The sequence below is a fragment of the Erythrolamprus reginae genome, chromosome 3 (assembly GCF_031021105.1).
Source record: "Erythrolamprus reginae isolate rEryReg1 chromosome 3, rEryReg1.hap1, whole genome shotgun sequence".
Lineage (NCBI taxonomy): Eukaryota > Metazoa > Chordata > Lepidosauria > Squamata > Dipsadidae > Erythrolamprus > Erythrolamprus reginae.
The window spans coordinates 48408625-48425318 of NC_091952.1; the positions used below are offsets into that span (position 1 = coordinate 48408625).

Below are 16694 nucleotides of genomic sequence, written 5' to 3' on the forward strand. Positions count from 1 at the left end.
TTTCCTTGAACAACAGGGAGTATTCTTTTTAGTACAGTATTAGTTAAGGAACAATAGCCATATTTTGCTTGTGAGCTTTTAGGAGACCCTTGGTTGTAATACAGAATACTAGGATAGGGGAGCCTTTAGCCCCCAAGCCTGGCGGTGTGATTGTGTTGCTCTGGTTACAGAGGGACTGGGGCTCAGATGATAAGGAACAGATTTCAGAGCGTGGCACACAGGAGAATATGACAAATAAAGATATCATAATTCCTCCTACTTTTATAAACATCTACTCTTCAGCTAGCAAGGATTTGTAGCAGCTTTATAATTCATCCACTGGACTAGGAAAAGGTTAATATTTTAAATCATACTTTCAATCAGGAAACAGAACGAGACGATTGCGTCTGTTGTCTTGATCTGTGACTAGCTTGGTCCCAATGTCATACGTTTCCATAGCAACAAAAGCTAAAAATATACCATCTAAAATGGGGGAAAGGCCCACGCAGCAGTCAAAACAAACTAAATAAAGATCAAATTGCAATCATAATGGGGGGGAAAAGTAATTTTAATAATTTCCCTGGACTTGTTCAGGAGGTGATGAAACAAGATGGAAGAAAACAAGAGATTCCGGAGATAGAAAACTCACAGTTCCATCAACTATGTTGGAAAACGGGAGCCCTCGGCCTCTTTCCATATGAATGGGATCAATTGAAAAAGCTTTTACTTCTCCAATAGTGATTTTTGGTTTAAGATATCTGGCATTGTTCAGCGGACAGTGGTCAAGATTAGGAGACTCATGTGGTCCAAATTCAATGATTAAACAGATTAACGTGTATAATTATAAATAGACCCATATTTATATACATAGAAAGACACATACATACACTTTACTTTAGCAAATAGTTAAAAATGATTCCACTTGTACTTTTTATATCTCTTGGGTAATGTATCAAACACCAAGAGGCAGAAAAATGTAAATTTAAGATGAAAAAGTATTGGGTGTTAAAGGTAAACTTTGGCAATAATATTTCAACATTTAAGGATAATATGATATTGATATCACAATAGGCTGCCCAAAAGCTATCTTGATATTTGTCATCTTAATAATTGATAAGAGCAATATGAAGAAACCTGAGAATTTGTTTCACGGTCAAGAGAACAAAGAAAATATTGAGCATTGTTCAAATGGGATATTTACTGTTTGAAAAGAATCATATTATTCCACTGTTATATATGTTTTGCAGGAATAATAGTTATTTTGCAGCATTGTTATAAAGATTGCAATAATACAATAAACCTATGGAATATAATTGGGTAGAAAATGAATACACTGCCTAAATACAAATGATACGCTGCTCAAAAAAATAAAGGGAACACTTAAACAACACTATATAACTCCAAGTAAACCCAACTTCTGTGAAATCAAACTGTTCCCTTAGGAAGCAACACTGATAGACAATCAATTTCACATGCTGTTGTGCACATTCAACTTCCTAAATTATTTCATGCAACCACATATTTGACTACATACATCCAGTTAAGTGTCAAACTTAACAACTTAACAATGAAAGAACTTTACAAAGACTCACATTCAAATCTCTACCAATCCATGTTGGACCATTTGTTCTCTTATTCCATTCTACCTAAGATCTTTGTTATGAAAAAAAATAGAGGAATTGTGACTTATAAATGCAAACAATAACAACTGTACCATATAGGAAACTAATAGCCTAAGTTATGACAAAGTATAGAAAAAGTATATTGGGAAATACAAATACTGAAACTGTTGTTCTTAAACTCTCCACAATGAGGTAAAATCAACAAATGTTCACCAGTTTCCAAATTTTCCCAAACTTTACTTTTGAATTTCAACCGAAACCCTAAGCTGAAATAACTTTTTTTATTATGTCATTGCCCCAAAACATTGCCCTTTAGCTGAGATAACATTACCAAAAAACATTTATTTCATTCAGACCTTGGAGGCAGGTTCACATGTGTATATATTTGCATCTCTCTATAAACACATACAATATGTCTACATCAGTGTTTTTCAACCAGGGTTCCGTGGAACCCAAGGGTTCCGCAAAGGCCAGCCAAGGGTTCCACGAGTACAGCAGCCACCAAGCAGGAGGAAGAGTGGGCACTGTAAGAGAGCGCGCCTTACTACTCCCCTCACGCTCGAGGCCTGAGAGGGCAGGAGGAGCGGAAGGCGTCTGCTCCAGCTTTGCTTTCACTTTGACCCTCCCACCGGCCCCCGCAGCCGCCAAAAAATGCAGAGGGAAAGCTGGTTGAATGGAGCGAACGGCCTCCGCTTATTGTCCTGCTCAGGCCCAGCACTCCCGGCGAGGTTACGCGGTGCAGCCTCTCTCTCTCTCTCTCTCTCCCTCTCTGCTACTCCACAGCCACGGACCCCCATTCAGTAGCAGCACTTGCTGGTTCTGCCTCCATCCTCTAAGGCCACATTACTATTACTATTAGTCTTCTCATCATTCCTATCACCGATTTCCCACTTATGACTATGACTGTAACTTGTTGCTTGTATCCTTAAGATTTATATTGTTTCCTGATTGCTTATTTGACCCCTATGGCAATCATTAAGTGTTGTACCTCATGATTCTTGACAAATGTATCTGAGAGCTTATGCAACAAAGACCAAATTCCTTATGTGGCCAATCACACTTGGCCAATAAAAGAATCCTATTTCAGCTTCAGGATGTACAGCTTAATGCAGTGTTTTCAACCAGGGTTCCGCCAGAAATCTGATGACACCAAAGGGTTCCCCTGAAGAAAAAAGGTTGAAAAACACTGGTCTACATGTATATGTATCCCAGCGACCAGTTAGGTCCCACAGAGTGGGCCTTCTCCGGGTCCCTTCTCCGGGTCCCGTCAACTAAACAATGTCGGTTGGTGGGGACAAGGGGAAGAGCCTTCTCTGTGGCGGCCCCAACCCTCTGGAACCAACTCCCCCCAGAGATTAGAATAGCCCCCACCCTCCTTGCCTTTCGTAAGCTCCTCAAAACCCACCGTCAGGCATGGGGGAACTAAGATAATCTTTCCCACTAGGCTTCTACAATTTATGCATGGTATGTTTGTATGTATGAATTGTTTTGTAACAAGGGTTTTTAACTGTTTTAGTATTGGACTTTTACATTCTGTTTTTGTCACTGTTGTTAGCAGCCCCGAGTCCACGGAGAGGGGCGGTATACAAATCCAATAAATAAATAAATAAATAAATATACAGTATACACTAAAATTTAAGTACAGTAATCAGGTAAACAGCTTTTCAAACTCTGTTCTCATCTCATGGATGCAGCCACTGACATGAATTAGTAAGCCACAACAGATTCTGAATTTCTTCAAGAGATGGGAATGAAGAGGGATGGAACTGCTGAGCTGGTGACAGTAATTAAGGCTGTTCAAGACTTTTGTAGCCATCAAAGAGTCTCTCATTTCCACTCTAAGCAAAATAAGATTGGGATCAGGCAGCATCAAAAAATAAGCTTAATAAAATAGGCTGCTACATTTATAGTACCATTATTCTAGCCTATCATTTGGGAATTACCTTTTATCTCACGAAGGAATAATATCAGTGATGCTGGTTTCATCTTTCATAAATTTGTAGCTAGAAAATTAGTGGCAGGATTTTTATACGTGCAGGAAGTTTGCACAGGCTTTGCAATGACTCTGATCTGCATTTTATTACACAGAATCCTTTATTTATATTATGGGAGATTAATTAGCAAATAAAATAAGGAAATACAAGTAGAAGTCTTGGGAAACTTCTATGACCTCCATTAAAAGTATAACAATGATATTTGGACTAACTAACAGAATTTTTGTTTAATTTATTATTTTCATATAGCTAAGAAATTTCCACTGCTTAATTTATATTTATTCAACATACATTTATCCAAGAAAATTAGGAGGCACGCCTTTATTTAATATTATGGTCAAGAGCAGGACAAAGTTATCATGAAATTGGTTTATAATATGCTCCTTTATTCAGTCAGTATAACCCTGACAGTTTGGATTTTCTTTTAATGTTCTCAAACATATGAGTTTGAGAATATTACCACTATACGGCCAACTGCTGAGTCCCTGAAATCATTATAAAATGAATAATTTTCAAACTTATAAAAATGGATCCAACCTAACAGAGATTATTATCAGCACATTATGCTTATTTACTTAGAATAAATTCCATTAAGCTGGACAGGTCTTAATCCCAGTGCATATACAATATTCATGCATAAGCACGCTAGTGCATAAGGGCACCAGCGTGCCTACCATCCCTGCCCAGTACCCCTCTTATGTATATAAAAAATGTTATATCTATGTATATTACAAATACATACTTGACAGCAGACGTGGTAGATAAATCCACAGTAACTGAATTTAAACATGCCTGGGATAAACATATATCGCATCCTAAGATAAAATACAGAAAATAGTATAAGGGCAGACTAGATGGACCATGAGGTCTTTTTCTGCCATCAGACTTCTATGTTTCTATGTTTCTATTACAAAATAAATAAATAAAATAAAATAAATATATACTGTACTTCTCTAGGAGTAAATTCCACTGAACTCAGAGAATAGTCAACTTCATTATTTCAATTTTAAGGAGCCATATTCAGATTGCAGCTACATATCTTATTGCCTTCAGTAAAAAAAGAATACTAAATATAGGAATCTCACATGAATTTTACAAAAGAGAACTTTAACAATGTAGTCTTTTGGTAAGGCTGCATGTACTCAAACCTTTAAAAGCTAAAAAGAAAGTATCAGATGAAATAGAATGAACACAATCATTCTTGGATATCAAGCATTTGAAAAGATAATTTAAGGTTAAAAATGGACTAACACACGTTCCTATTTGTTTCTTCATCTAACAACATAAAGAGAGTTACATCATAAGAATCATAAGATACTTTGTAATCTGAGATCCAACTGGCTTTAATGAAGCAGTTACCACGTTTCACAAAAAATAAAAAATGTTGGGTTAACATTGGGAAATGTCTGTCATCTTACTTCAGAATTTGAGTTTGAAGAAAGTCAAGATCATAGATGAAACTTTCTTCCTTTGTGTGTGCTTCAACTGAATGCACACATCCTATTTTTTTTTCAGTGACGTTTATTTCCAATAAAAATATAGAGCTGCAACTTTCAAGAGTTTACTTTGGAACCATATGCATATATAGCAATGAAGAATGGTAAGAAGAATTGGGGTCCGAAACAATCTGATGTATAGACTCCTGCAGCCAATAGGGAGGTTAAAGGTCTTTTCCTGTGCCATTCCTCCTCCACATTTCTGTGCCGAGCACTTAAAAGATTTACAAAACATAAATATGGTTGCTAATTACTTCATTAGTGTAATGTGTAGTTTTGTTTTCTGTGTGGGTTCGTATTTCTGAAGGCTGTTTACCTCCTGGGAAATACTACCACAAAGATCTAATTCAAGATAGCTTTTGTGAAATGATTATGGTTAACTATTTTGCATAGTTAAACAGGCTCCATAGTATCTTGGAAAAATGCTGGCACTACTGGAGGAATGTTCTGAGCTACAGTTTTGGATGAAAGCCTTGGCATCAACCCAGAAACCGCCCCCCTGGCAAACATTCTGATTTATTTTCTTTCGGTAAGTATTTTGGGATTGCATGTTTGTGTAGCACTTTATGGCTGTATTCACACAGCACATTTACCCAATGATACCTGAGCCATGGTTTATTTAATTCACTCAATGTTCTGATTCTCATAGATCGCTGAATTTGAGGCTAATCGTATAAGGTGGATTGACCCAACATGTGCCTGATTAATTTGTGATCTTTTGAGTCATAAGAACCCAATTTAAGGGTGAAATACTGGCTAAAGAAACTCAAGTCAGATCTTCCCACTCTGATTCACCTTTATCATGAATACACCAGGTGTTGTGGTTAGCTCTAGCCCAGCTCCTGCCCCAAGGACTGTGGATGTGGGGGAGACATCCACATGCTGCAGGCCTGTTTTGCCCCCGGTGGAATCTGCTGATGAAGGCTCCTCTGACCAAGAAGACATGAGTGACAGGGAGGAGGAGAGTGTGGCAGACAGCTCAGAAGGAGATCGATTATCTAGCTCCTCCTTGGATTCAGAACAAGAGTTAATGATACAGCCACGCATGCGGAGAGCGATGCATAGGCAACAACAACTGAGAGATTATTATCAAAGAAAATGAGGCCACCTGTGGTTGGGTGGGGCTGTGATAATTAGTGAGGCTGCTATAAATAGCAGCCTGTGGGTTTGGCCATTGTGGAGGATTATCTGATCGTTGTGTTTCATGCCTGCTTTGCTGACTTTGATCTTTGTGTGCTGATTTTTCCCTGCTTTGAAACTAAACCAGAGCAAAGTGTGCTTCATTTTGTGAAAGAATAAGGACTGTGAATTGCCTCACAGCTGCAAGCTAAGTATCACAGAACTAATAAGGGACTTGTACAAATTACCAATTTGTTTGGAGACAAGTGCTCTTTGCTATACAAAAATAGTGCTTCGTTTATTTGCCTTTTTTGGTATAAAGAACATTGTTTTGAATTTTCAAATGTGTGTGTGTCTGAAATTGTATCTGGGCATTTTTGGGAGGATTCTACCAGAGAGCTCGACAGAACAACCAGGTAGATTTAGCAAACCACTTTTGGTTACAATATACCTATTCAAAATAACAATAAATAATATCACTAATGCTCTAATTTAATGACCTGAGCTGTAGTGGCACAGTGGTTAGAGTGCAGTACTGCAGGCTACTTCTGCTGCCTGCTGGCTGCCTGCAATTTGGCAATCTCACCAGGTTCAAGGTTGACTCAGCCTTCCATCCTTCCGAGGTGGGTAAAATGAGGATCCAGATTGTTGGGGGAAATAGTCAGATTCTGTAAACCACTTAGAAAGGACTGTAAAGTGGTATATAAGTATAAGCGCTATTGATATTGTTGCAAGAATCATAACCAGATAATATAGTTTATGTACTAGCAATGTTTGAAATGTCATAAAAGTATTCGTAATCATTTTCAACAGTTTAACTATAGCATATAAAGGAGGGAGATGGGCAGTTAAGAAATATAAAAATAAATAAAGTGGGCTATACTGTTATCAATAAATGAAGTCACAAAGGGTGGGAGCAGAACACATTGTTCTCCCATCTTCCTATGCTCCACTGGTTCAATTTGCCCCTCATATAAACTCTGCTGATAGGAAAAGTGTCTCTACAGGCAGAGTAAATAACTCACGATGGTGGCCACAATTATGTTCAAAGTTTTTAATGTATTCTGCATGAAAGAGAGATGAAACATCAATCTTGCAATTGTGATTGCCATTTTGAATTTTTACCGAATGTGCATGTGCACATGCATATACTGTATATATATATACACACACACACACAGAGTAAATGGCCCTGCATTGGTTCTCAACCTGTGTGTCAGGAATCCCTTTGGGGGTCAAACGACCGTTTCACAAGGGTTGCTTAAGACCATGGGAAAAGACACATTTCCCATGGTGTTAGGAACTAAAGCTTCTAATCTGGCACTTTGGAACATATATTTACAATCTGACCAATCAGGCTTTTACAGTGGGGGTGTCCCTCTGAGCTTCCTGCCAATTAGCTTGAAGCTCTGTTGGGAGTATTGGCGCTAGACTTATGGTTGGGAGTCACCACAATATGAGGAACTCTATTAAGGGGTTGCGGCATTAGAAAGGTGGAGAACCACTGCTACACGAAGATGAATGATCAGGGAAAAACAATAATCAAACAATGAAGGGTGGAGTAAGGGGCGTACATAAGTGCACTAGTGTGCCTTTCGTCCCCTGTCCAATTGTCTTTCCTTTATCTCATATATCATATATATTTTCTTCCTTTCATATATCTTCTCCTCTATTTTTACATATTATCTTTATATATATTACTTCATGTCTATTCTCTTCCATATGTATTGTGCATTGGACAAATAAATAAATAAACAAACAAACAAACAAACAAATAAGTTCCACTTTGTAAGTTCTTGACCACTTTATAGCTAAATTGATTACTGCAACCTTATACTCTTTCTGACCTTTAAAACCCCCCACAGCCACCCCAAATAGTTCTAAATGTGTCAACAACATTTTGCAATTGATCTGCTAAGTTTCAACAACATTTTTTCAGGATACTTAGGGAGGCATGGAAGGGGAAAGGGGAAATGGGAATACTGTACTGTAGTTTGCTTTCCAAAGATCTTCTATTCCCCTTTCCAAGCTTAAATCTCCACTCACCCCCAGGAAAAGGCTGGGAAAGTCCATGGACACCAACACCTCTACCAGGCATCCAGTGATGGGCTACCAAAATTTTTACTACCACATTGTGGGCGTGGCTCATGCATTGGGTGCTCTGGGGTGGAGCTCCATTTTCACTACCCCACCGCTTTCTCTCCCGTCTGGGCAGTAGCCCACCCCGGATTATTTACTATATAAAGTGTATGTACACACACACACACACAGCTCTTCTAAAATTATACACATTCAAATTCATTTACTGCGATAGGAAAAACATACGCAGAGCCCAGAAGGGAAGAAAAGAAAAATCAAAATTTTGCTACCCGTTCTGCGTACCTGTCCGTACCTGTAGGAGCCCATCACTGCAGGCATCTCCCGCAAAGTTGTCCATCAACACGGCTTAGTCCAATATGTGAACCAGTCTTATTCAAATTAGTTACAAAGAAATCTTCATGCTCCACAGGACACGTTAGCCAGCATAAACACAGCTGGTGTGAAGATACAGCATGGAACCCAATTTTCCCAAGCCACTGGATTACTTAATAAGGTATTCTAATTAAGTACGGAAGGAAGTCTTAGAGACAGAAGGTTTAAATTCTTATCACTTCTAACTTTTGCCAGTTCAAAATGCTATTCTGAATACACACTTGGCAGATAAATTAAATCCTCAGTGTTCAAGTTTAGCTCTATTAGGTGAACATTAGGAGAAATCAGCAAAAATGCCATACCCCTATGTAACTAAAAGCCTGCTTTAAGCCAGTCTCTGCCGCGGTTGAAAATCATGTACAAGTGCATCGAGAACATTTTAGGAAAATAAAATCTAAAAGCATCATCATCACTGTCATTATAGTCATAGATATTTTTTGCCGAGAACATATATATATACCAGTGTTTTTCAACCAGTGTGCCGTGGCACACTAGTGTGCCGCGAGACATGGTCAGGTGTGCCGCGAAGCTCAGAGAGAAAGAAAACAAGAGAGAAAGCAAGCAAGAGAGAGAAAGCGAGAGAGAGAAAGCAAGCAAGAGAGAAAGAGAACAAGAGAGAAAGAAAGCAAGAGAGAGAAAGAAAGAATGCAAGAGAGAGAGAGAGAAAGAGAGGGAGGGAAGGTGGGAGAGAGAAAGACATAGAGGGAAGTAGGGAGGGAGAGAGAAAGAGAGCAAAAAAGAGGAAAGAAGGAAGAGAGAAAGAGGGATGGAGAGAGAGAGAAAGAGAAAAAGAGGGAGAGAAAGAGGGAGAAATACTGTAGAGTGAAAGGGAGGAAGAGAGATAATTTTTTTGTCCAAATTTTTTTAGCGCCCCCCCCCCAAATGTGCCCCATGGTTTTGTAAATGTAAAAAATGTGCCACGGCTCAAAAAAGGTTGAAAATCACTGATATATACAGTGATATCTCATCTTACAAACCCCTCCTCATACAAACTTTCAAGATACAAACCCGGATTTTAAGATTTTTTTGCCTCTTCTTACAAACTATTTTCACCTTACAAATCCACCGCCACTGCTGGGATGCCCCACCTCCGGACTTCCATTGCCAGCAAAGCACCCATTTTTGCTTCATCGCAAAAACACAGACGTCCGGAGGTGGGGTTTCGAGGACTTCGGTGTTTTTGCGATGCTGCAATTTCACTGATGCTCACTTCGATGGGAAACCCCACCTCCGGACTTCCGTTGCCAGCGAAGTGCTCATTTTTGCAATGCTGGGATTCCCCTGCAGCATCACAAAACCACAGAAGTCTGGAGGTGGGGTTTTCTATGGAGGGGAGCCTCAGGGGAATCCCAGCAGTGCAAAAACGGGCGCTTCGGCAGGCAAAAGGGGTGAATTTTGGGCTTTTCCATTGATTTCTATGGGAAACATTGTTTCGTCTTACAAACTTTTCACCTTAAGAACCTTGTCCCGGAACCAATTAAGTTTGTAAGACAAGGTATCACTGTATATATGTTTTCATAGATTTTCATGGGTACAGGTATGAAGGTCTTGGCATATTCGGGTTTCTTCCCATGTAAGTTTCAGAGATTCCTGGTGACGTTTCGACAAGGTCCCACTCGTCATCTTCAGGCTGGTGCTTTTGGCTTTTTGCACAAAGCCAATTACACGGGGGGACGGGGGGACGGACCCAAACTCACAACAATCTACATACATATACCCGTGATAATCTAGAAAAACAAATAAATAGATCTATACTAGCTTCAATTCATTTTCAATCCAGTAAAAATATGTTATACACACACACACACACACACACACAAATATAAATATGCAGTAACATATATTATCTTCCATTATGGTATAGATTATATAGCTCTCAAGGAGATTTTTTTTACCCATCTGTTTTTCTTTTTCATATACAGTACACTATATTTTTCACCCAAATTTACGACAGTCCATCTTTTTCCATCTCTTTCCTTCTCCTTCCCTCCCTTCCCTTCTCCCCTCTGCTTCTCTCTCCTTCCCTCTTTCCTTCTCCTTTCCCCTCTCTACTTCCCTCTCCCCTCTTTCCCTCTCCTCCTCTCCCTTCTTCTCTTTCTTCTCCTACTCCTCTCCTCCCATCTACTTCCCCCTCTCCTTTCCCCTGAACTACAGTAAGTTGCATTCTATCAACAGAAAGCATTGATGTGAAAACAGTGTGGCAGGGCTGAGCTGCTAATCAACAGAAAATATGCTGATAAATAATAATAATAATAATAATAATAATAATAATAATAATAATAATGGGAAGAGCCTTCTCTGTGGTGGCCCCGGCCCTCTGGAATCAACTCCCCCTGGAGATTAGAACGGACCCCAGCCTCCTTGTCTTTCGCAAGTTACTCAAGACCCACCTATATCGCCGGGCATGGGGGAATTAAGACATCTCCCCCAGGCTTTCTTATATTTTATGTTTGGTATGTATGTGTGGTATGGTTTTTAAATTGTTGGTGGTTTTTAATATAATTTTATTATTAGATTTGTTCCATTATTATACTGTTTTTATTATTGTTGTGAGCCGCCCTGAGTCTTCGGAGAGGGGCGGCATACAAATCTAATAAATTGAATTGAAAATTGAATTGAATAATAATTTATTAGATTTGTATGCGGAGCATCTCACAACAGTAATAAACAGTGTACAAATCCAATACTTAAAAACATCTAAAACCCATATCATTAAAAACCATGCAACTCAGTCATACCATTCATAAGCCATAATATCCTGGGGATCTCTCAATTACCCCATGCCTGGTGACATAGATGGGTCATAAAAGCTACAATTAATGCACAGCTCTCAAACGAACACAGTTGCAGAGAACCAATTGTGATATAGGAAATCATCAAGCTGAGTGAAGAGCACTATATATTTCCCTGCTAATAGAGCCAATCATTCTTGGGCGCTCTTGAAGACATCCCTCACCAGCAAGTTCCTGAATTGAAACAGACCTTTGCTGTGGTCTGACAGCACTGGCAGGTTTTATCAGTGTAGTAGTAATCTATTGTCAGTGCTTCTCCCAACAAACCTTTTCCCACTTTTTGGGTTCATTCCCATCCATTCATCACTCCCCTAAGTACATTTCAGTTCCATCTGTGAAAGCAAGGAAACAGCCTTCCCAAGGGAGCCTTCCCAGCTGCTCCCCCCTTTTGTCTTTCAATAATGCTGACAGAATAACAGCTCCCTAATTTAGAACAGCTCCGAGGACTGTCAGTGGTTTATTTTTTAAGCCCCCTTAAAACTCCCAAGGGAGGAAAAGTCTTTTGTATCACTAAATTCCGGGATGTGACAGCTTCTGCCACGTTGGGTGAAAATTCACGAAGCCATGGAAGTTGTTGAGTTTAATATTTAAAATATTGAGATATTAATGTGAAATATTAAACCTGTATCTTTTGCCCTTCTGTACCTATAATAAAGTGAACCTCGGTTGGAACAATTCTTACCTATCCAAGCTATTTTTGCAGAAGTCTCTTTACCTCCCATTAATTCTTTCTAAACCAGGTTTAATAAAATCATCCTCGTCTGGAACCACATATCCCTTCTTTGTGTATTTATAAGTCAATGTCCAAGTTTGCTAATGAGTGCTTATACTGTAGGTGACTGTAGTACTTTTGGGGAATGTATGACAGACTTGAGTTTTCATCTCAAAACAGATGGCATAATACCTAGCCGACTTTGGCTGATCTAGAAATCTAAGCATGGCTGGCTCTAGTTTGTTCCAGATGGCTGAGAAACATCTGTAAAATCTAGAGACATAAGCTAAACTGGTGTGTGTGTGTGTGTGTGATTGATTTCTTCTAACCTGATCTTTTCCAAACTGGTCCCATTAGACCAGTTTGGTTAAAGACCTTGATATACTAATAACAAAAGATTTAAGTGCCAAAGCCCACTGCAACAATATAGCCAAGAAGGCTTCAAGAGTTGTAAACCTAGTCCTACGTAGCTTCTGCTCTGGCAATCTCACACTACTTACCAGAGTTTACAAAACTTTTGCCAGACCCATCCTCAAATACAGCTCATCTGTTTGGAACCCATATCACATCTCAGACATTAACACCCTTGAAAATGTCCAAAGATACTTCACCAGAAGAGCCCTTCACTCCTCCACTCGAAATAGAATACCCTATGAGACTAGACTTTCAATCCTAGGCCTAGAAAGTTTAGAACTAAGACGCCTTAAACAAGATCTAAGTATTGCCCACAAGATCATATGCTGCAACGTCCTGCCTGTCGGCGACTACTTCAGCTTCAACCACAACAACACAAGAGCACACAACAGATTTAAACTTAATATTAACCGCTCCAAACTTGACTGTAAAAAGTATGACTTCAGTAACCGAGTTGTCGAAGCATGGAACTCATTACTGGACTCCATAGTGTCATCCTCAAACCCCCAACACTTTACCCTTAGATTATCTACGGTTGACCTATCCAGATTCCTAAGAGGTCAGTAAGGGGCGAGTACAAGTGCACTAGAGTGCCTTCCGTCCCCTGTCCTATTGCTCTCCTATATCTCCTATACCTTTCTTCTATTCCTATATCTCTTTTTCTATTCTTTCATTGATATGTTCTATTACTTTATCTTCTTTTCTATTATTTCTTAGATATATTTTACTATGAGTATCTCCTCTATAACCTTCATCATGTATTTTACTATGTGTATATAGATATATACCCACTAAAACCCTAAAACAATTTTGTCCAATTGTGTATTGGACAAAATAAATAAATAAATAAAATAAAATAAATTAGATATGTTGGAATTACGACTCTTAAACCTCCAGCTGTTCTAGGAACTAAAAACCGTGGTGGTATTTTGGTGGATATCAGTTCTAACATCACTTTTAATGAAGAAATCATGCCAGATGTTAACACTAATTGTGTGAAACTTGTACCTGTCATAGTCTCCATTGCACAAGGCTCGCACAGGGATGGCAAATGACTGCCATACTGGATTCAGAGTGTTCTTCACCACTTCAGTTTTATGACAAATGGTAAATCTAGGAAGATAAAGATTGTCTGTTTAGTTATGCTAATTCTCAGAAACTGAGGAATACCTTGGGTTAGACAACAACAGAGAAGAAAGAAAAATATCATTGTTTTTGTTCTTGCAATAGGCTTCTCCAAATCAGCATGGACTATGAAAATTGGCACTGGGTTGGATCAAGATAAAAATGGATTACTTTAATAGCTGCAAACATTGGCATTCTCCAGGCGCTTGCAGAAGAAATAAGCACCAACTTCATGCAATATTAGCTCACATTTTTCACAGAGGATATAAATATTCTCTATTAAAATTATACTTTTATTAGCACAAGTAGTGCAATATCCATTCCCGCAGAGAAAAAACCTGCTGAAAGCAGAACAAACTATATTGGAAACCAATTTAAAGCAATAACCAGCAAGATATCGCAATATCTCTAGAAAGGAGAAGCTCATATTCTCTCAGACAAGGGAGGGGGGATTTTATTTTATTTTTCAGGCAGGGCCTGTGTTTTTAAGAAATAATCTGCTGGGAGCCATGTTCCAGTAATGACCAGAGCCACAATTGGGCAGATCACCCTTTTCTTCTCTTTTTCTATTAGCTCAACTTTCCATGATGTCCATCCATGCTCCTACCCAACCTAGTATTGGAAGAAGCACAGATAGCTCTTGCAACCGATTTAAAGTGATCCTTTTGCAAAGATCCTTTGATGTTCATGACTCATAGGCATGAATTACCCAAGAATGATAAGCATTCTTATCATTCTTGCAGTAATTTGGTTGGGACATCTCAATGAGAAAGAATTTGCCTGGCACAGTGGTATCTTGTCTTAACTCCACACTAGCCAACCTATCAGATTTTGATTTTAAGAATATGGAAACATTCATTCATTCATTTTATTTGTCATACAAATATAGTATTGTAGCTTGTTTGTTTGTCTGTCTGTCTGTCTGTCTGTCTGTCTGTCTGTCTATCTATCCATCTATCTATCTATCTATCTATCTATCTATCTATCTATCTATCTATCTATCGATCGATCGATTTGATTTGTATGCCGCCCCTCTGCGCAGACTCGGGGTGGCTCACAACAGTGATAAAAACAATATATAATGATTCTATTCTATTCTATTATACATTATATTATGTTTAACATAATATAAGTATAAAGTAAAGATAGATAGAGATAGAAAAGATAAAAAGACAATAAGATAGGGACAGTTATGCATGCCCCTTTACATCCTGCTCACATAAAAGAATGTTAGAGTGTGAGCCTGGGAATTTAGCTATAAACCAATGTTTTATTTCAGCACCATTGAAAATTGAGGAAAATCTTCTAAATTTCAAGATCTTACCTTAATTTATCTATTTAATTATTCAGAATGGTCAGCTAGGGAATAGTCTTGAGGCTATTTAAATTTCACCCCCATCCCTTTTCTATTAAACACAACATCACATTTCACAACATCTTGCTGGTTTAGTGAACAACTTCAGGAACATTCATAAATCATCATTTTGAAATGATTCTGCAAGTTGAAAACTTAGCATACTTGAGGTATTTTATTTTCTCCTGTATCAACTAAAAAATTGATCAAAGGAGGTTTTTTTTACCAGAGCTGGTCATGCCCCCCAAAAAACCTCTTTCCTACTTGCAAGAAAGATTTGTCCAATTGACATGGTGGCCATGATCACACATAAGAAACGTAAAGCTTATATCACACAATCATATCCATTATCTTGATTTTTTAAAAACGCATCCTATAGATCAGTGGTTCTCAACCTGGGGGTCGGGACCCCTTTGGGGGTCAAACAACCGTTTCACAGGGGTTGCCTAAGACCATGGGAAAACACAAATTTCCCATGGTGTTAGGAACTAAAGCTTCTATTCTGGCGTATTGGAACATATTTTTACAATCCAACCAATCAGGTGTTTACAGTGGGGGTGTCCCTCTGACCTTCCTGCCAATCAACTTAAAGCTCTGTTGGGAGAATTAGCATTAGACTTATGGTTGGGGGGTCACCACAACATGAGGAACTGTATTAAGGGGTCGCACCATTAGAAAGTTTGAGAACCACTTCTATAGAAGCTACAAAACCTCCACCCATTCACCCTGAGTTTAATAGTCCATGCCTCACCCACTAAAGCTTTTCTTTTTGATGTTCTCTCAGAGTGATGATCTTTTCAATTAACCAAAATGACTGTAGTTTTGGAATGTGAAGTAAAGAACCTTTAAGAAGAAGGGACCCGCTGTTTTAATGTCGGCAGATTATATATAGCTACAATAGTGTTGTCCATAATAGGCATTAGCCTGGACACGTTCTTTATATGAAGCTTTTAAACATTTGCTTGCTAAGGAAAGCCAGCTATACTGATTGACTTCATCGAAGCCTGTTGGATCTGACTGGTATTTGAAAGAGTGATCATCAGAAAATGCAGACTTATAGGCTAGACTGGGAAATCACAAAAAAAATTCCAGAATGACCAGCAAAGTATCAATGAAAAATTTCACTGTGTGGCTAGTGAAGGACCAGTTAAAATTGGAGCAAATCTGTTCTCAGGAAGAAAAAAAAACAGTTGTACTCACGTTCCATCTTCATTACTCCTGAAGAATACCATGAAAGGGTCTGATTTCCCAAAGAAGTCTTTCTTGTCCAGCTTGTTGGCACAGAACTGCATTGTGGCTACATCCTTGGAATTGGAAGCAGAAAATATATTGTGTAACAGCATTGCTGCTGAGCTAACAGAGCAATTTTAAGACGTTGTATGGGAAACAGAGGTGGGAGTCAGCAGGTTCTGACCACCTCTGGAGAACCAATAGTGGAAATTTTGAGTAGTTAGGAGAACCGGTAAATATCACTTCTGGCTGGCCCTGGCCCCTTCTATTCTTTGTCTCCCGAGTCCCAGTTGATCGGGAGGAAATGGGGATTTTGCAGTAACCTTCCCCTGGAACGGGGAAGGAATGGGGATTTTACAGTATCCTTTCCCTGCCAAGCTCACCA

General features: G+C 38.8%; 1 protein-coding gene across 3 annotated transcripts in view; it reads right to left on the reverse strand.

Annotated features, from left to right (window-relative positions):
• The window catches only part of CPNE5 (copine 5), a 197778-nt gene that overhangs the window by 57387 nt on the left and 123697 nt on the right, over positions 1–16694 (reverse strand). For all 3 annotated transcript variants that reach the window (XM_070745132.1, XM_070745131.1, XM_070745134.1), the window contains exons 9-10: positions 16280–16383; positions 13609–13713 (exon numbers count right to left, since the gene is read on the reverse strand). In XM_070745132.1, coding sequence (XP_070601233.1) covers positions 13609–13713; positions 16280–16383 — 209 coding nt within the window. The remainder of the gene's footprint in view (positions 1–13608; positions 13714–16279; positions 16384–16694) is intronic.